At 36.7% G+C, this 21,963-nt stretch overlaps 1 protein-coding gene across 24 annotated transcripts in view; it reads right to left on the bottom strand.

Moving 5' to 3' along the window:
• Window positions 1–21,963, bottom strand: part of MLIP (muscular LMNA interacting protein) — a 296,706-nt gene that overhangs the window by 57,942 nt on the left and 216,801 nt on the right. For all 24 annotated transcript variants that reach the window (XM_082414301.1, XM_082414302.1, XM_082414296.1 and 21 more), the window contains one exon: window positions 12,202–12,330. In XM_082414301.1, coding sequence (XP_082270427.1) covers window positions 12,202–12,330 — 129 coding nt within the window. The remainder of the gene's footprint in view (window positions 1–12,201; window positions 12,331–21,963) is intronic.

The raw sequence follows: 21,963 nt of genomic DNA, 5'->3' as shown, positions 1-21,963 counted from the left end.
ATGTGGAAACCTGCAACCCTTAGTTCCTGTCTTCCTTGGTACATACACAAGGTCAAGAGAAATCTTAAAGCAATAATAATAAAAATAATGATAAATAAATAAATAAATAAATAAATAAATAAATAAGATAAAAGCCTAAGTTTGATGAGGATCTCCTATATGATTATATCCTGGAAGAAAAAGTAAATATTGTCTCTATAGGACAATTTCTTTAACATTAAAAAGTTTATTGTGTTGATAAATTATCTATTACATATCATATATAACCTGCATATGATAAATTGTCTATTACTTATTACATATAGAGGAAGGGAAGAAGGGAAGAAGGAAGGAAGGCAGGAAGGAGGACGGAGGGAGGGACAGAGGGAGTAAGGGGAAAAGACGAAGAGAAAAACTCACAAGGATTTCATTACTTGAATAATCAAAAACAACCTGGTAACAGTTGGAGAAGCCAAATCTCTGGTCTTAACTCTTCCAAAAGAAATGTAACCCTGCAAGCAATTTCGGTTCTCTTCCCTCAAAACTATTCAGCAAACCACTTAATCATTTCTAGATCTAAAAAGGTTAAACAATCTGAAAAAAATTCTTAATAAAAGTTTAATAAAAGGTATAAAAGGTATAATAATAAATACCTTAATAAAAGGTATCTTAACAAAGATAATTTTATGACAAAAGAGATTGAGCCATCTTGATTGAGAAACAAATGTTGAAAAAGTAGCAACTTGTGGCAAAGCCAGAAGTCATTCATAATAAAAGGCAATATTATCTAGTTCACCTTTTAACAAAGGTGTTTACTCTATAATTGTAACACATGGGTGATAAGGAAGTGCAGGTGAAGGTCACAGTAAAAATATAATTTGATGTATATGTGTCCATGCCACTCTCTCACTTTGTCACAGCTACATATATACACTACCAAATGTAAAATAGATAGCTAGTGGGAAGCAGCCGCATAGCACAGGGAGATCAGCTCGGTGCTTTGTGACCACCTAGAGGGGTGGGATAGGGAGGGCGGGAGGGAGGGAGGGAGACGCAAGAGGGAAGAGATATGGGAACATATGTATATGTATAACTGATTCACTTTGTTATAAAGCAGAAACTAACACACCATTGTAAAGCAATTATACTCCAATAAAGATGTTAAATATATATATATATATATATATATATATATATATATATATATAATTTGATGAATAATTAGATAGAAATCTGAAAGTCACCTGCATTGTCATCAAAGTTGAATGTCAGACAGATAGTTTGGTAGGGAAGTCAGATGTCTAAGAAAACTCAGAAGAAAAGAATGTAAATACTACAATAAAGGAAATTCCCTATAATTACCCTTTTACATTCTCTGTGGTGTGAAGGAAACTCGTTAAATGGTCATTTTCACACAAAAACATGCTCTTTTCCCTACTGAAGCAAATTAGGGGGAAAATAAAATGTAAGAGGCATACATGCTGGAAAGCACTATTTCTCATTTTAAAAAAAGAAAAAAGGAAAACATTTCCAGGAAAATCAGATGAAACTACAATACAACCCCCTTTCAATTCTGTCCACAATATTTTTATACATTTCTCTAGGGCTTCAAGAAAGAAATGACATACCTAATATCATGGGTTGAATTACTAATTTATAAAGAATGAGAGAAAAATATTTTATACCACATTTTATATAATTGAGGTTAGCAATTGCTTTTTCTACTAAGTTGAGACTCTTCAGTGCAGAAATCACTTTTGTCTAATTAAATACATTAAATGACCAGAAAGCAATCAATATATTTTGCAAACTCACGAGTAGTCAGATAAACAAAACGCCATTCCTCTTTTTAGTATCTTCATTTTAATTAGTGAATTGATTTTCTAAGCCTCTATTCCTTCTGGATGTCCATTTGTCCAATCAATTCTATTAGTTATTTTCCAACTGTGCCTTTAGTTATCAATAGGACTATGCTTCAAAGTATATCACCATAGCTTTATATCCGTAGGTGGAGTGTGGGGATACTTTGTAAGAACTCAAAAGGACCACAAATTGATATAATAATGGATTGAAAGATAATTTCAGAGAAGCATAAGCTTCATTCTGCAGTGTCTTTGTTTAAAAATCCATCTAATATAGAAAGATGAGAGGAGACCTTCAAGATGGCAGAAGAGGAAGACGTGGAGATCACCTTCCTCCCCACAAATACATCAAAACTACATCTACATGTGGAACAACTCCTACAGAACACCTACTGAACGCTGGCAGAAGATCTCAGACTTCCCAAAAGGCAAGAAACTCCCCACATACCTGGGTAGGGCAAAAGAAAAAGGAAAAAACATAGACAAAAGAATAGGGATGGGACCTGCACCTCTGGGAGGGAGCTGTGAAGGAGGAAAAGTTTCCACACACTAGGAAGCCCCTTCACTGGCAGAGACAGGGTCTGGGTGGGGTGAAACTTCGGAGCCACAGAGGAGAGTGCAGCAACAGGGTACAGAGAACAAAGCAGAGAGATTCCCGTACAGAGGATCAGTGCTGACCAGCATTCACCAGCCTGAGAGGCTTGTCTGCTCACCTGCAGGGGCAGGAGGGGGCTGGGAACTGAGGCTCCAGCTTCAGAGTTTAGATCCCAAGGAGAGAACTGGGGTTGGCTGCGTGAACACAGCCTGAAGGGGGCTAGTGCACCACAGCTAGCCAGGAAGGAGTCCGGGAAAAAGTCTGGAACTGCCTAAGAGGCAAGAGACCATTGTTTCAGGGTGTACGAGGAGAGAGGATTCAGAGCACTGCCTAAATGAGCTCCAGAGACAGGCACGAGCCATGGCTATCAGCGCGGACCCCAGGGATGGGCATGAAATGCTAAGGCTGTGGCGGCAGCCACCAAGAAGCCTGTGTGCAAGCACAGTTCACTATCCACACCTCCCCTCCCAGGAGCCTGTGCAGCCCGCCACTGTCAAGGTCCCGTGATCCAGGGACAATTTCCCCAGGAGAACACATGGCATGCCTCAGGCTGGTGTAACGTCATGCTGGCCTCTGCTGCAGAAGGCTGGCCCCGCATTCCATAAACCTTCCTCTCCCGGGCCTGAATGAGCCAGAGCCCCCTAATCAGCTGCTACTTTAACCCCATCCTGTCTGGGCAGGAACAGATGTCCTCAGGCGACCTACAGGCAGAGTCTGGGCCAAATCCAAAGCTGAACCCCAGGAGCTGTGCGAACAAAGAAGAGAAAGGGAAATTTCTCCCAGCAGCCTCAGGAGCAGCAGATTAAACCTCCAAAATCAACTTGATGTACCCTGCATCTGTGGAATACCTGACTAGACAAAGAATCATCCCAAAATTGAGGCAGTGGACTTTGTGATCAACTGTAGACTTGGGGTTTGCTTTCTGCATCTAATTTGTTTCTGGTTTTACGTTTATCTTAGTTTAGTATTTAGAGTTTATTATAATTAGTAGATTAGTTTATTGATTTGGTTGCTCTCTTCCTCCTTTCTATATATATATATTTTTTTCCTTTTTCTCTTTTTCTGAGTGTGTATGTGTATGCTTCTTTGTGTGATTTTGTCTGTATAGCTTAGCTTTTACCATTTGTCTTAGGGTTCTGTCTGTCCGTTTTTTTTTTTCTTTGTATAGGTTTTAGCGCTTGTTATCATTGGTGGATTTGTTTTTTGGTTTGGTTGCTCCCTTCGTTCTTTCTTTCCTTTTTTTAAATTACTTTTACATTTTTTTAAATTTTAATAATTATTTTTTATTTTAATAACTTTATTTTATTTCTTTCTATCTTTCTTCCTTTTTTTCTCCCTTTTCTTCTGAGCCGTGTGGCTGGCAGGGTCTTGGTGCTCCGGGCAGGTGTCAGGCCTGTGCCACTGAGGTGGGAGAGCTGAGTTCAGGACATTGGTCCACCAGAGACCTCCTAGCTCCAAATAATATCAGATGGCAAAAGCTCTCACAGACATCTCTGTCTCAACACTAAGACCAAGCTCCACTCAATGACCAGCAAGCTACAGTGCTGGACACCCTATGCCAAACAACTAGCAAGACAGGAACACAACCCCATCCATTAGCAGAGAGGCTGCCTAAAATCATAATAAGATCACAGACACCCCAAAACACACCACCAGAAGTGGTCCTGTCCCCCAGAAAGACAAGATCCAGCCTCATCCACCAGAACACAGGCACAAGTTCCCTCCACCAGGAAGTCTCCACAAACCACTGAAGCAACCTTAACCACTGGGAGCAGACACCAAAAACAACAGAACTACGAACAAACAGTTGGCAAAAAGGAGACTCCAAACACAGTAAGTTAAGCAAAATGAGAAGACAGAGAAACACACAGCAGATGAAGGAGCAAGATAAAAACCCAACAGACGAAACAACTGAAGAGTAAAGAGGCAGTGTACCTGAAAAAGAATTCAGAGGAAGGATAGTAAAGATGATCCAACATCTTGGAAATACAATGGAGAAAATACAAGAAACATTTAACAAGGACCTAGAAGAACAGAGAGCAAACAAACAATGATGAACAAAACAATAAATGAAATTAAAAACTCTCTAGAAGGAATCAATAGCAGAATAACTGAGGCAGAAGAACGGATAAGTGACTGGGAAGAAAAAACAGTGAAAATAACTACTGCAGAGCACAATAAAGAGAAAAGAATGAAAAGAATTGAGGACAGTCTTAGAGACATCTGGGACAACTTTAAACTCACCAACATTCAAATTATAGGGGTCCCAGAAAAAGAAGAGAAAAAGAAAGGGACTGAGAAAATATTTGATTAGAGTTGAAAATTTCCCTAATATGGGAAAGGAAATAGTCAATCAAGTCCAGGAAGCACAGAGAGTCCCATACAGGAAAAATCCAGGGAGAAACATGCCAGACACATATTAATCAAACTATCAAAAATTAAATATAATGAAAAAATATTAAAAGAAGGAAGGAAAAAAAAAAACAAATAACATACAAGGAAATCAGCAGAAACTCTGCAAGCCAGAAGGGAGTAGCAGGACATATTTAAAGTGATGAAAGGGAAAAACCTACAAACAAGATTACTCTACCCAGCAAGGATCTCATTCAGATTTGACAGAGAAATCAAAAGCTTTTCAGACAGGCAAAAGCTAAGAGAATTCAGCCCCACCAAACCAGCTTTACAACAAATGCTAAAGGAACTTCTCTAGGCAGGAAGCACAAGAGAAGGAAAAGACCAAAAGAACAAACCCAGAACAATTAAGAAAATGGTAATAGGAACATACATATAGATAATTACCTTAAATGTAAATGGTTTAATGCTCCAACCAAAAGATATAGACTGGCTGAATGGATACAAAATAAGACCCATATATATGCTGTCTACAAGACACCCACTTCAGTCCTAGGGACACATACAGACTGAAAGTGAGGGGATGGAAAAATATATTCCATGCAAATGGAAATCAAAAGAAAGCTAGAGTAGCAATTCTCATATCAGACAAAATAGACTTTAAAACAAAGACTATTACAAGAGACAAAGAAGGACACCACATAATGATCAAGGGATCATTCCAAGAAGAAGATATAACAATTCTAAATATTTATGCACCCAACATAGGAGCACCTCAATCCATAAGGCAAATGCTAACAGCCAAAATGGGAAATCAACAGTAACACAATCATAGTAGGGGACTTTAACACACCACTTTCACCAATGGACAGATCATCCAAAATGAAAAAAAATAAGGAAACACAAGCTTTAAATGACACATTAAACAAGATGGACTTAATTGATATTTATAGGACATTCCATCCAAAAACAACAGAATACACTCTCTTCACAAGTGCTCATGGAACATTCTTCAGGATAGATCATATCTTGGGTCACAAATCAAGCCTTAGTAAATATAAGAAAATTGAAATGGTATCAACTATCTTTTCTGACCACAATACTATGAGACTACTTGTCAATTATAGGAAAATATCTGTAAAAAATACAAAGACGTGGAGGCTAAACAATACACTACTTAATATCCAAGAGATCACTGAACAAATCAAAGGGGAAGTCAAAAAATACCTAGAAACAAATGACAATGAAAACACGATGACCCAAAACCTATGGGATGCAGCAAAAGCAGTTCTAAGAGGGAAGTTTATAGCAATACAATCCTATCTCAAGAAACAAGAAACATCTCAAATAAACAACCTAACCCTACACCTAAAGCAATTAGAGAAAGAAGAACAAAAAAAACCCAGAGTTAGCAGAAGGAAAGAAATCACAAAGATCAGATCAGAAATAAATGAAAAAGAAATGAAGAAAATGATAGCAAAGATCAATAAAACTAAAAGCTGGTTCTTTGAGAAGATAATCAAAATTGATAAACCATTAGCCAGACTCATCAAGAAAAAAAGGGAGAAGACTCAAATCAATAGAATTAGAAATGAAAAAGGAGAAGTAACAACTGACACTGCAGAAATACAAAAGATCATGAGAGATTACTACAAGCCACTGTATGCCAATAAAATGGACAACCTGGAAAAAATGGACAAATTCTTAGAAAAGCACAACATTCCAAGACTGAACCAGGCAAAAATAGAAAATATAAACAGACCAATCACAAGCACTAAAATAGAAACTGTGATTAAAAATCTTCCAACAAACAAAAGCCCAGGACCAGATGGCTTCACAGGTGAATTCTATCAAGCATTTAGAAAAGAGCTAACACTTATCCTTCTCAAACTCTTCCAAAATATAGCAGAAGGAGGAACACTCCCAAACTCATTCTACAAGACCACCATCACCCTGATACCAAAACAAGATGAAGATGTCACAAAGAAAGAAAACTACAGGCCAATATCACTGATGAACATAGATGTAAAAATCCTCAACAAAATACTAGCAAACAGAATCCAACAGCACATTAAAAGGATCATACACCATGATCAAGTGGGCTTTATCCCAGGAATGCAAGGATTTTTCAATATACGCAAATCAACCAATGGAATAAACCATATTAACAAATTGAAGGAGAAGAATCATATGATCATCTCAATAGATGCAGAAAAAGCTTTCGACAAAATTCAACAGCATTTATGATAAAACCCCTCCAGAAAGTAGGCATAGAGGGAACTTATCTCAACCTAATTAAGGCCGTATATTGACGTATATGACAAACCCACAGCCAACATCTTTCTCGATGGTGAAAAACTGAAGCCATTTCCTCTAAGATCAGGAACAAGACAAGGTTGTCCACTATCACCACTATTATTCAACATAGTTTTGGAAGTTTTAGCCACAGCAATCAGAGAAGAAAAAGAAATAAAAGGAATACAAATCAGAAAAGAAGAAGTAAAGCTGTCACTGTTTGCAGATGACATGATACTATACATGGATAATCCTAAAGATACCACAAGAAAACTGCTAGAGCTAATCAATGAATTTGGCAAAGTAGAAGGGTACAAAATTTATGTACAGAAATCTCTTGCATTCCTATACACTAATGATGAAATATCTGAAAGAGAAATTAAGGAAACACTCCCGTTTATCATTGCAACAAAAAGAATAAAATACCTAGGAATAAACCTACCTATGGAGACAAAAGACCTGTATGCAAAAAACGATAAGACACTGATGAAATGATGATACAAACAGATGGAGAGATATACCATGTTTTTGGATTGGAAGAATCAACATTGTGAAAATGACTATACTACTCAGAGCAATCTACAGATTCAATGCAATCCCTATCAAATTACCAATGGCATTTTTCACAGAAGTAGAACAAAAAATTTCACAATTTCTATGGAAACACAGAATACCTCGAATAGGCAAAGCAATCTTGAGAAAGAAAAACAGAGCTGGAAGAATCAGGCTCCCTGGCTTCAGACTATATTACAAAGCTATAGTAATCAAGACAGTATGGTACTGGCACAAAAACAGAAATATAGATCAATGGAACAGGATAGAAAGCCCAGAGATAAACCCACACACATATGGTCACCTTACTTTTGATAAAGGATGCAAGAATATACAATGGAGAAAAGATAGCCTCTTCAATAAGTGGCACTGGGAAAACTGGACAGCTACATGTAAAAGAAAGAAATTACAACACTCCCTAACACCATACACAAAAATAAATGCAAAATGGATTAAAGACCTAAATGTAAGTCCAGACACTATAAAACTCTTAGAGGAAAACATAGGGAGAACACTCTATGACATAAATCACAGCAAGATCCTTTTTAACCCACCTTCTAGAGAAATGGAAATAAAAACACAAATAAACAAATGGGACCTAATGAAACTCAAAAGTTTTGCACAGCAAAGGAAACCATAAACAAGACGAAAAGACAACCCTCAGAATGGGAGAAAATATTTGCAAATGAAGCAACTGACAAAGGATTAATCTCCAAAATTATAAGCAGGACATGCAGCTCAATATCAAAAAAATAAACAACCCAATCCAAAAATGGGCAGAAGACCTACATAGACATTTCTCCAAAGAAGATATACAGATGGCCAACAAACACATGAAAGGATACTCAACATCACTAATCATTAGAGAAAGGCAAATCAAAACTACAGTGAGGTATCACTTCACACCAGTCAGAATGGCTATCATCAAAAAATCTACAAACAGTAAATTCTGGAGAGGTTGTGGAGAAAAAGGGACCCTCTTTCACTGTTGGTGGGAATGTAAATTGATACAACCACTATGGAGAACAGTATGGAGTTTCCTTAAAAAACTAAAAGTGGAACTACCATACGACCCAGCAATCCCACTACTGGGCATATACCCTGAGAAAACCATAATTCAAAAAGAGTCATGTACCACAATGTTCATTGCAGCTCTATTTACAATAGCCAGGGCATGGAAGCAACCTAAATGTCCATCAACACATGAATGGATAAAGAAGATGTGGTACATGTATACAATGGAATATTACTCAGCCATAAAAAGAAACGAAATTGAGTTATTTGTAGTGAGGTGGATGGACCTAGAGTCTGTCATACAGAGTGAAGTAAGTTAGAAAGAGAAAAACAAATACTGTATGTTAACACATATTATGGAATCTAAAAAAAAAAAAACATGGTTCTGATGAACCTAGGGTCAGGACAGGAATAAAGACACAGACGTAGAGAATGGACTTGAGGACATGGGGAGGGGGAAGGGTAAGCTGGGACGAAGTGAGAAAGTGGCATGGAGTTTTATATACTACCAAATGTAAAGTAGATAGCTAGTGGGAAGCAGCCACATAGCACAGGGAGATCAGCTCAGTGTTTTGTGACCACCTAGAGTGGTGGGATAGGGAGGGTGGGAGGGAGATGCAAGAGAGAGGAGTTATGGGGATATATGTATATGTATAGCTGATTCACATTGTTATAAAGCAAAAACTAAGACACCTTTGTAAAGCAATTATACTCCAGTAAAGATGTTAAATTAAAAAAAAAATAGAATGATGTTTCCTGGCCTATGCCATTTTGATGTAAAAGTTGTTGATTAATAAGTCTCAATTACTTGATTAAGCATTTGGTTTCAAACTTTGCTTTTAGTACTCAGAGGCTATCTCCAGGCAACTTTTCTGTTCATTTTAAATTCAAAAGTCTGCCTGGTTGTACCTTCTTATGCTACAGTAAATGCATTTTTGTCTGGTCTCATCATCTTTGGTGTGTAACATTTTGTAACAGAGAGTTTTGAAATCATATTTTATGGCAGTGAAGCTGCTAGGGCAAATTTATGGACTTAACAATCCTATCCAACATCTCCTGTCATGTGGGACTGTCCCCAGGACAGGGCAGATCAGTGAATGTGAGCTGTTTCAGTTTGGCTCAACTGTCAGGCTAAAGAATTTTCCATTACATGGGTGGGTGGTGAGATCAACTGAGTTTGGAACCATTCAATTTATTCTGTGGCAGCAGCAAAAGAGAACAAAATAGCAACCAGAACTGAATTTGAGTTAAGTTCTGATGAAGTACCCATGCTGAGATCATACATTTTTATTACACAATTCATTATTTAAGGAGCTTTCAGTATCTATGCTTGTGAGTTGTCTTTTGTTTCTGCCTCCATTGTAGATTCTGGCCACAATGAAGTGGTGGTTATAGCTCCATGTAGAGGCCAATTGATAGTATATGCAGCTTCCCGGTTTCCTAGTATATTCATTTTTCCTCTCCTGCAAGGTCAATGAATAAGACCAGGGAAGGTCTGGAATTAACTTTTAAGTCCTCTGCTAGACTTCTTTCAATTCTGACAGTCTGCTGACACAGAAGTTGGGATACACACAGAATAAACTAATTGAACGAAAATATAAATAAGTCTGTGTGCCACCAAAATACTTGCAAAAGAACTCAAATTTTCTACAAATTATCTGAAAACACATAGGTTTATCGTGTACATAAACAGAGCTTTAAACTTGCTGTATAGTCAGGAAAAGCTGTGAAAAGAACTGGCAACTCCTTTTAATGAAAAGAATTTCCTACACCTGAAAATGGAGTTTATCATTCCAGAGGACAGTAGATTGTGATAAATTATAGGTAGATTAACTTGACACCCTACAAAGAATCTTGTTTAAGATAAAATGCATAAATTTAAAATTATACTAGTACAAAAGAACAAAATTTTTATTCTACAGCATTAGATCATATTTGAAGAATATGTTGCATGGATAATATGTGAAATTTATTTTAACTGTTGGCATTTTTGTCATGTAACACTAGATTACTTTTATAAATTTTTATAATAATCCCATACTGTCTAAAATGTCACATTAAGCCTCTAAAATATCAGTGTCATATAAGCCATAGATATCTAATGAATATTTTTATTGATGATGGAAATATGCTTTCCAAACAGGAATTTCCATTTCTTTTATGTGCAGATTTAGTGAACACACCTTATATATCAATAAGATTTCCCTATTTAATTTAATTAATTGAGGGCTCCATTTTATTCTATAAAATGAGAATAATTGCCTCTAATTATCATTTTCAATGGTATTAGTGTCTCCTAAAAATGTTTAACTTATTGAAATCCTATCAGTCTTCAGAAAGTATATATAAATAAGCAGAAAATATTATCATCTCCATTTTATAAATAAAAACTGTAGCTAAGCATGAGAAAGTATTTATAATGAACTTTTTCAAGGCTTTTAGCCTACTCACAGTTCTTAGATTTTAAATAACCCAGATTTTAGAATTTGAAGGATCCTTAAAAAGTACCTCTTCTGAATGCCTCATTTTATGCATTAAGACACAAACTGGGCGAGGTGAAATACCTTGCTCAGTGTCATAGAGCTAGTAAAATACGAGACGAGATATTTCTTATGTTTCACAAATATGACCGTAATTTCTATTTTCAAGACTATTGTTAGTTATCATTTTCAAACTGAACTTTAAAAAGAGTATAGCACCTTACGTTCTTTTGCAAGTCTATTCTACCATAGATTACCAAATGTGGTGGTGATCTTGCGTATCCTGGTTGTATCCACAAAGATTTCTGGATTGCTTGCATTGCTGAAGCATGTAATAATGTTTGAGATATAAAATATATAACCCATGTCTCTTTGTTGCATTTAAAGAAGACAAATAAGGATGTAAGGTTTCCCTTTGAGATAATTTATGAAATTTTATATTGCATAAATGTGTATTTTCATGTTTTTCCTAAATATCTTATAAAGCACCATCAACAACCTTCCATTATACCTTCTTCAACATATAGGATATATAAGGGGAAGATAGTATACCTTTTTTGCACATAAACCAAAAAAACAATGATGCCTTAAAATAACTTAAGCCCTTATTCCCTATCTAGTACCACTCAATCTAGGGGATCACATCATCTCTATTATGTTGATATCAATCCAAACAATAGATCTTCTGTCAAATGTACTAATGTACCAAACCTAAGGCATTGCATTGTTTCAAAAGGAAGCAGGATTTTAGAAGTAAGAATGCAGCACCTATATGACTCATTTAATCAGTGACTCCATGGTGTCTTTATAGGAAGTAATATCTTGGTCCCCAAAACAACACCAGCACAGCACTAGGTAGAAAAATTTTAGGAAAAAGCACTTAAATACTTCAAAATGTCATCCTGGAAATACTTAAGAATTGTTTTATTATGTAAAAAAATAGATCTTTTGTATTACTAAGGATATTCCAATCACAAACATTTTCTTGCACACACCATATTCATAGAGGCATCTCTATATTTTGTACAGTTATTTATCCAAATATCAAAGACTTTCTCATATGCACACTCACCTGCTCAGAAAAGAAGTCACTGTGCTCTTCCAGGTATTTACTGAAAGGGTTGGGTTCATAGACTTCCTCTTCTTTTTTCAGTAATATTTTGGATTTTATAGGTACGGGGCGAATTACTCCAGGCTTCGTCTTCATGAATATCAAATTTTTTAAAAATAAAGGAAAAAATACTATTAAAATGAATACATAGGTATATTAAGTCATTCAAATGTTCTCACAGCAATTTTTTTTATTTTAAAATGATTTTATAAATACATAAAAACAGCTAGAAATCAAATGATTTTTAACTAATGTAACTTTAGTTTTAGTTACCTGTTACAGCACAATCAACTCATTAAGATCTACTATTATGATGTTCAAAATGCAAAAACACCTTCATTTATCTAGTCAAACACGTTCCTATATCCTTGCCAGAGCATTCAGCCAATAAATATTTCATTTGACAAATATTTATTGAGAGCATCCTCAGTGCCAGGCAAAATACTCATTTGGGGCATGATAGGATAGGCGAATCTAATACAATCCACCAAGACCAAAACAACTTTCTTTTTCTGGAAACCCTAAAATCCCAGAAGCCATGTTCAAACTGTGTATGATGAAACCAAGGGTGGCTTTCTGACACAAGGAGATGGGGGCTGGGTAGCAAACAGATGTTCTCTTCCATGAATATGGAACACTGCTTTAAACTGGTCTGCAGGCACGCTGGGAGACTGAAATTATAATACGTGGATTTGGGAGCTATGGGAAAGACTTAATCTGCCATAAAAGCAGATCTGATGAGATCAAGAAAAATATAACAAAGTGTATGGAAAAGAGACACACTTGAGGACTTTCCAGAATTGAATTCCAAAACATTCCTGGGACCCAGCTGAATTTCTTCTCTGAGGCTCCCTAAGATTTTCCTTTTCTTTTACACAAAATTCCCTTTTTTTTTTCCAACTCAGGTTGACATCTATAACTTGCAATCAAAAGAGTTTGAGTGAATAGACCAGTCATTTCAGATTCGTGAATTTGTACCCAATGTCAGTCTGACGAGAGAGAGAGAGAGAGAGGAATCTAGTTTGGGGCAATTTCAAAATGATGTTTCACAAACACCAAAATCTTGTTACACTGTAAAATGTCACAAAATGATTGATAAGTTTACAAAAAACATCCCAAAAAAGAATTCAGTGAAAAGTTGTGATGCTTTTTCTGTTTGAGCATTTTGCTGTAATCATTCTTCTCAAGCCCATTTCCTTTCAGAAAACAGTAAATTAGCTCTCCTCATTCTGTGCTGATGCGCTCAAGTTAAGCCTTAAGGGAGGACATCTATCTCTCTGCCCTATAAGCCACCCATTATGTTTTGAGTCTTGAATAAATGCCACTCTGCAATATTTTTTTCAACCCATATTTTCCCAGCTGGCTTTCATATCTATGCCAACTGGAGGAATAAAGATTGAGAAAAATCTCTATCTTCCCCAGGCAGGGAAATATCTCCCACTTAAGAAACTCTGATTTCTCTCCAGGGGAAAAGATGAGCAAGTAACAACCAATTATGCGTGAAGTCACACAGTTGAATATACATATGAGAGTAATATCCTCCAATGAACTCAGCATGAGAACAAAGCTCAAGCAGTTGCTGATTTCTACAGCCACCTGTCATAGGGAGACACCTGATACCTGGGTCATGATCTGAAACTGTCCAGATTTCCTGTCTCTCTTTTCTACGTGACTTCCTGTTTCATTTCTCCTTCCTGCTGCTCCTACTCCTGTACCTCCTCTCCTGCTCCTTTGCGAAGTAGGAAATCTGTACAACTCCAGTACTCAGGGCTTACCAGGTTCTAAAACCAACATGGAATTTTAGAAACTAAGCTTGGTGGCACTAGCAAAAAGATGAAAGCAGAGGGAAGAAATCTGACCAGAAGCACTTGATATGCTGTAAGAATCCCCCTGACAGAGAAACATGATGCCCTGGTTCCTGCATTGCTAACAGGTGGATGTTTTGGGTCATCCTGGCCTGGAAACTTCCACTCAGATCATCTCTCTTGGGATCATCATCCTCCAGGGTGAATCCAGAAAAGACAGTCCTCTGGTTGGCTGGATATCAAGTAGCCTTAATATCAGAATCAGTTACTGATGCTTCATGCTTATTTCTCTACCAGGTCTGATGCTTTTTGTTGCTATGAATTTCCTGGATTTGATAGTTGTCTGGCAATTGAACAAGGATTCTTTCCCTATTTCCTCTATTTCCACCTGCCCTTTTCTTGGACTCTGTGTTCTTAGGCTTTGGTCTACCTGAAGTCTCTGAATTTTCCTCATTCTAGTTTGCTTATTTGGTCTCAGTACCGTTGCCCCAATTCTTCCATTATATTCATTACCTCTTTCCTTAGTCCTGTTTTTTCTCCTGCACCATAACTTGCTGTCACTTACCAGCCAGCATTTCATGGACAGGGAAGCCAACTCCAGGCAAAGGAAGACTAAACATAGTTTGCCTTTGACATTGTTCACACTTCCTGCCCTATAACCTTTAACCATACCCTCCACACCTGTGTCTCGGCCTTTGGTCAAATTGAAACTCAAACCTTGTTGGCCCAATTCTGAGCCTCACGTACTCTCCATAAACCATGGTACACTGATCAATCCTGTTTATGGCAGCCTCTGCACCTTGCTCATACCATTCCACATGCTTTGAAACCAGCTTCAAAACACTTGAGGATTCATTGCAGATAATGACATCATCATTATCCCATAGACCCAGATTCCATATCTTACAGGTGCTACATTCAATATTTTAAATTGATTATCTCATCAATTCCTTATCAACAACCCTGTGAGAGACTTAGAATCAGTCACATGCCAAAGCCATGCAGTTAATATGTGAACAAGTCAAGGTTTAATCCAGGTCTAGTCTGATCATAAACCCAGGATTTTAATTACTCTGATGCCTACTCCAGAGACAGAGACAGGGAGAGAAACAGCATAGAGAGAAACTTAACATGATTTTTAAACACCCACCTCTCTATAACTTCCTCTGGGCAATCACTAACAAAGTCCTAGTATTTTTATGTTTTTGATTCCTTCTAAATCCATTGCTTCTGTTTTATTTCCACTGCCAATTGCCACGTTCATGACTTAGGCCATGGTTAACTCATTACATGTCATTTTACTTTTCTTTTCACTGGTCTTAGTAAATCCAGTTTTTCTTACCTTAAGCAGGGCACAAACACTACATTCAGCCTCCTAAAGGATTCTGTAGTTTGCACAGCCAGACATCAAAATTTATACTGATATTTCTCTGGACTTGGTATAAAATCCAGTCCCAAGAAGCAGCATGATATTTGTGGGGGGAAAGTATAAGGACATAGATTTTGATTTTTGCAATAGTGTTAATAGACTGTATGACCTTGGAAAAAAGCCATTCGACCTGACTGGACCGTCTACTAAAGGATCCTAATCTTCCTGCATGATTAGGTCCTTTAATAATGAATAATGGCACATTTGATTATTTACATTCCTGCCTCCTCAAGAACCACACCACACAAAGTTATTGCATAAGGCTTAGAACAGACTGTCCTTTATCAATTCCTAATCTATGCTGCATCCTTGCTCATAGTCACCTGGTATCTTCAGACTCCAAGTAGACTGGTTCGCTAATTCTGGCAAACCTAATTTGCTAAGTCTGCATCCAAACAAAAACAAAGGAAATTAGATTAACAAGTGAGAAGAATCTATAAAGGTGAGCTACTCTAAGATGATCATTGCCAGCAATATGACAACTAAACTAACCCGAGGAGGCCTTTCCTTCATTTTTAGCTGCTAAAGAATCGACAGATCCAGCTAGACTCGTGAGTGATACAAACAACTGTCATTCTTACAATGCCAGGGAAAGCGACACCATAATTTTCGTTCCAGCCTACATGGAGAAATAAAAACAGGTAATGACTCCCATAGCCAGCAAAAAGAGCACAGAAAGAACAACAAGAAGATCCTCTAAATAGAAAATTTCAATGTATTGTGATGAACTTCCTGAGAATTGATTTACACTGGATGTAAGGCTTTCCCCCTCTCTTTTGGAGCTATATTTTGAGAAAAAAAAAAAAGGTTAATCTTTCATTCTTGCTAGTAAAATATTTCCCCCACCTTCAGAAAAATAGCATTATCATTGCAGAAAAGGGTAGGCAGATGTTTTATTTTTAACTGGAACCAGAATACTGTGATTCTGATTAGTTATCACAAGTTTTAAAATCTGAGAACCTCATTAGAGCCAGGGGTACATATGGGCTTTTAGTGGATGGGGAGTCTGCCTGTTTATATTCTTCTTGACACAATTCCAAGAGTGTTAGATCCCAACAGTCATGAACAACTCTGCTCTCCATTTGCTTTGATGAGAAGAGTAGTTCGCACCATACTGATAAAGTCTTTTTTTAAAACTGAAGTATAGTTGATTTACAATGTTGTATTAATTTCAGGTGTAAAGCAAAGTGATTCAGTTATACATATACATATATATGTATGTATGTATGTATTCCTGACATTTTTGAAGTGCCTTAAAGAAAAAGCAACCATTGTCTTGGAGCTCTGAAGCATCCTTCTATCAGACCATCTATCAGATGCTCTCTGCAGGCATTTTGCCAAGTGAGACCTATTCTATGTCAGGAACTGTAGTGTCTACCCAGATGAATAAGACATAACCCTTGTACTCAGAGGGCTGACAATTCAGGTGAGTTAAGCACAGAACAATCACTGAGTAAATCAAGCCACGTCACAGGACTCCAGTCAAAGCGCTCTAATGCCTCATCTTCTCACTTAGAGTAAAAACCCAAACCCTTACGATGCCTGCAGGGTCATGCCTACGAGGCTCCATATGACCTAATCTTTCACTCCCCAGCCAGCTTCTCCCTTTCCAATCTTGTCTCCTGCTACTGCCCCTCTCTCTCCCTCACTCTCCACTCTGGCACACATTGTGTTCCCTACTCTGGGAGTTTGAACTTGCTCTTTGTGTTGTCTGGAACTCTCTTCTCCCTTTCCAGCACTCTCTCTTTCACTTCTTCAAGTCTCTGCTCAAATGCCACCTTATTAGCAGACAGGTTTTCCTTAATGACCCATGTAAAATATCAGTCCCCACCTCCTCTTACTCACCCTATTATTTTCCATAGTACTTAACACAATCTGACCTCAGTTTATGTTTATGTTCTTGCTTCCTCCACTAGAATGTATTTAAGATCTGTGAGGCCAGAGATCATTGTTTTGTTCACTGTTATCTCTCCAAAACCTAGAACTGTGCCGGGAACCTAATAGATGCTAAATAGACATTTGAAGGATGAATAAACTAATTGACAGGCAGAAGTTCAGTATGCTGGCTATGATCCAGTATGGAGGCCTTAAAGGGTGTTGATTGCCCATTTAGGGTCTCCCCTTATTTTTCCTGGACTGATTTTTTGATTACAGTATAACCAAGAAGAAGGAACTTCGCAAGATAGAAGATCTACATGCCTTTCAACCCTAGGGGACCAGAAGAATGAATGTGAGTTGGTGAGCTCCACCCTCAGAGATAAGAAAGAGTAGAAAGCCAAAGTTATCATCTCCGATGATACAGGAAGTCAACACCAGGGACCAGAGGCCATGTCTTTAAGGACTTTGCAAGATTTTAAGTCTCTCTATTTTTAAAAAATCATTTCTTTTTCCCCCTGTTTGATTGCGGTGATAAGCAATAAAACTCTTAACATGGAAGAAAATGATGTCATCTTCGTTGAAGAATTCAAGAGTGGGTGGAACTTGGGAGATCACATCTAACTCTATTATTAGTCTTAAGGGAGAAAAAGTCCAAGAGATACAGTATGTGGAGTCCCGGGGCCTGGGGGCAGGTTTTAATGGCCTGTGGGGCACTGATCCCGCTATTCATTTGTGTTTATAACTCATCAAGTATACACTTATCCTTGAATATTGCTACTCGGGCACTGTGAAAATAGATATCGTTTCTGTCCTTTGGAACTTATAATCATAATTCTATGACAACAAGTTGGTACTGCCTCTGGCTGGACACCAAAGTTGAAAATTAACTGCCAACACTGACCTAGAGAATCCATTATATGGATAATGCCTTCTTAGAACCACGTCTTTCATAAATTAACTGCAACTAGTGGACTGGTGTTTTTAATTGCCTTTGACTGAGCTAGTAAGCTCTGGAGTCATGTGATAAGAAAAGAAAAGAAATAAAGAATAGGATCCCAGTTTTCAAGGGCTTATTTCTATCTTTTTGAAGAAATAAGATGTGTAAAAAAAAACCAGCAAGAAACTAATAAAACACACCATATATAAAATTCTGGGAGTCTGGCTAATTTGATGGATCCAAGGAGTTTGTGAAAGTACCATTGCTGCTTCTTTTAGCCATTTGCTTCTGTCTTGTCTATATTCTCCAGTGTTATTTTTTTTTCTTTAGAATTTCTGTGGCAACAAGCTCAGAGAAACTCAAAAACATTCTCCTAGTCAAGACTGTTGACAAAAGCAATATTTTCTAAATTATTTAGCTGATTCACTCACAATTAATAAAAATTTATTAACTCTAATTCTTTTTTAAAAAATAAAAATATATCTTTGAAGCAAATACATAAGCTTTTTTTTTTTCCCTCAAAGAAACAGCTCAAATTTCAAAACATTATAGTACAGAGTAATGCTTCCAAGATTAGGGAGGAGGGGGCAGACAGTTTTTAATACCACCCATTAGCTGTAGGACTGTTGACACATGGTAGATATCTAGACTTCAGGGTTTTTTCCATCAGAATAATGGAAATAACAATTCATGCCATACTAACTCACAAAGTGATTGTGTGAATCTAATGGATCATATGCGTGACAGAACTTTGTAAAGAAAAAATATCATAAAAGGAACTTGAAAGGAAAAAAAACCCTTTCCTTTTTCCTGTTTTTGCACTTATAATACAGACTATTGATACCAAATGATCTCGACTACCCAGGAAAATACTTATCTGATGAGCTTTTTCCAAAAATATATTTTATAATTACTATGATAGCTGTATTAAAATAAACATATGCAAGATTTCAATAATTATAAATCACAGCTCACAGCTCCAAAAATATTTTTTGGAATGTACACAACACAGATTGGCCAGTTTGAAATATTTCAACAATTAAAAGAAAATAGCATGACTCAGACCTGAAGAGGCATACATGATAAACGCTGTAGCACTTAAGCATGTAGTGTCAAGGAAAATTAGTCAAGGACAAACCGCCTACAAGCTGGAAGAAGACATTAGTTCTATGCAAAAGCTTTCAGGGCTGCATTTTCGGAACAACAGAGACCTCAAGGGCCCTTAGAAAGATCAGTCATGCACCACTAAAACAGGACACATCAGTTGGCTTTCAGAACTAGGAACAAAGTACCTGCAAGGTTAAGCGCCTCTTCTGTACAGTGTTCCAGTAAGCTCCATTTTGCTTTTACCTATATATAACCATGTGGTTTATTTTTTAAATCTATTGCTTTGTACTCTCTAGATTCAGTATTCCATCTTGGGCAACAATGAGCATTTTGTAATGGCATGAAATTTCAAAAGCAAAAGCCAAATGTCTCCTAAACCAGGTTCCCTTACCTATTGCCAAGGAAGACCAGTGCTTACCCATTTTATAAAGCCCAACCTGTTTTCCTACCCAGAGAAAAGAGACCCCACCAGCCTCTGTTAATATTATGATGAGTCAGCTCAGGAATTAGGAAAGTTTTGTGAAGGTTCAGCCTAGATCCGGGATCTTCCTTTCCTTTTGTTCCCTTTCTGATGCCAGGGGATGCACTATCCACAGGTGTGAAGCCTCAGGACCCTAACTGATCCTACTCAGCCCCTTCTCTTCAGAAAGTGATCACATGAGCCGGGTGGAAGTCACACTTCCGCAGAGGCCCTATTTCCCAACTCCTTCATCAGCCTTTTTTATTCCCCTTGGATTATCTAAAATCAATAATGATTCCTTTTGAAAGTCACGCGGAACAAAGATGACCACGAACACTGTGATCTTAGTTGATCTACTCAAACACTGTGACCCTCTGTTTCTTTATCTGTAAAAAATGGCCACTCATTAAATCTCAGAGATAATATTTCAGAGACTTTATATGCAATAATAACATTCCCTCCCCACCCCGTATGTACAGGGCTACATTGGCAACTTCACATTTTATGATATGTGAGCCTTACAATAATGCCTTCAGGTTGACAGGGTAGTTGTCCCAACCTCCATTTTCTAGATGTATATTTAAAACTTCTTCATCTCTAAGTCCCTTCCCAGTTTTGATATACTGCATTACTGTTTAATAGAAGAAGAGAAACTGAGGCACAAAATGGTGAACTAGTTTCATAAGGACCCCCAAAACACTTCTCTCTGAGCCTAATACTACATAATTTGGTTTTCAGAGTAAACAGTGGAAATATTTTAAGAGTAAGGGGCAAGGTCATATTTCTTTTTTTCCTTCCAGTGTTGAATTGGTACAGTTGCAATGTAAACAAGCAAATAGCTAAGCCACGTTAAAAAGAAAAAATATGAAAAAATGATATATTCTTAAAAAGCCAAAGCTCAAAAGCAAAATGGCTTCTGTATTAAGCTTGTGCTATCATAGCAATTCAACATTTATTTTCACTTCAATTTATTACATTTCTCCCCTAAAATAGGAGTCAAATAATTTTAATTGCTTATTTTATGCAAAACATACAATATTTGCTTACATAATTTAACTATAATCTATCATGTGTTCCCCCAAATTTTGTTTTTATGTGCTATACACATGTATACACACATATAAACAAAAAGCAATATGTATATGTGTGTGTGTGCTCTCAGAATTACCTGTCATATGGCATCTATATGTATAGTATATGTTATAAACACACACACATACTGTGTGTGTATATATACATATTTGTTTTTCAAAGTCATTCTTATTTACTGAAATTACTCTGAACTTAACCCTGAAGAGAGTTCATGATGGCAAATATTGGAAATCCATTCATAAAAATATAATTTATTCATAAATTACAATGCTTAAGAGTGAAAATATTACAAATCCTTAAAAAAGCAAATGCTTATAGCATCCTTTGCATGCAATTACTTCTACTCTATTCTATATCCACAGAATGTAAATACAGGGTTAATATCATGAAATAGAAGTCAGTGATTGAATAGAATAATTACATCCATCCAAGAGATGTTCTTTTAGTGTGTGATAGCCTGCTTGATAATAATCCCTTCACAAACCTACCTAGATCTCAAGTGAATTTTGGGATTAAAACTTAATTAAAACTTGGTTAAGAAACTCCTTGAACTCTCTAGAGAAAAGGTCTAAAGTAAATGCAAAAAAATTATCATCAAAGTCAGTCAAAGCAACACTTCGTATTTTTCTCAGAACACAAACATCAAATTCATAGAATTAATTGGCCAAAAAGTTCACTTATTACATTCACAATGGGTCACTTATACTATGTCTTAATTTATGAAAGCATTATATATATTTGCTTCTTTGAAATGGTTTCTTAAAATATTAAGTCAAGAACTGATATTTATCTATATATATGTATATGTCAGTCTGATAATATATATACAGACTCACACACATTCAACATCTAAAATCTGTTGTATCTATGTTGAGCATACAAAATATTTCTTAATTTTCACACATTACTCTCAAGAAACAAGTACATATATCATTATTTTAAACATTAAAATAGTTGTAACAATAGTTCCATATCTAAAGTGGGAAACTGTTCAACTTCACAATGTTATTGTACC

The sequence above is a fragment of the Balaenoptera physalus genome (assembly GCF_965194825.1).
Source record: "Balaenoptera physalus genome assembly, chromosome: 11".
In the NCBI taxonomy this organism is placed as follows: Eukaryota; Metazoa; Chordata; class Mammalia; order Artiodactyla; family Balaenopteridae; genus Balaenoptera; species Balaenoptera physalus.
Note: the sequence above shows the minus strand (reverse complement) of the source record. Positions and strands in the feature narration are given on the sequence as shown.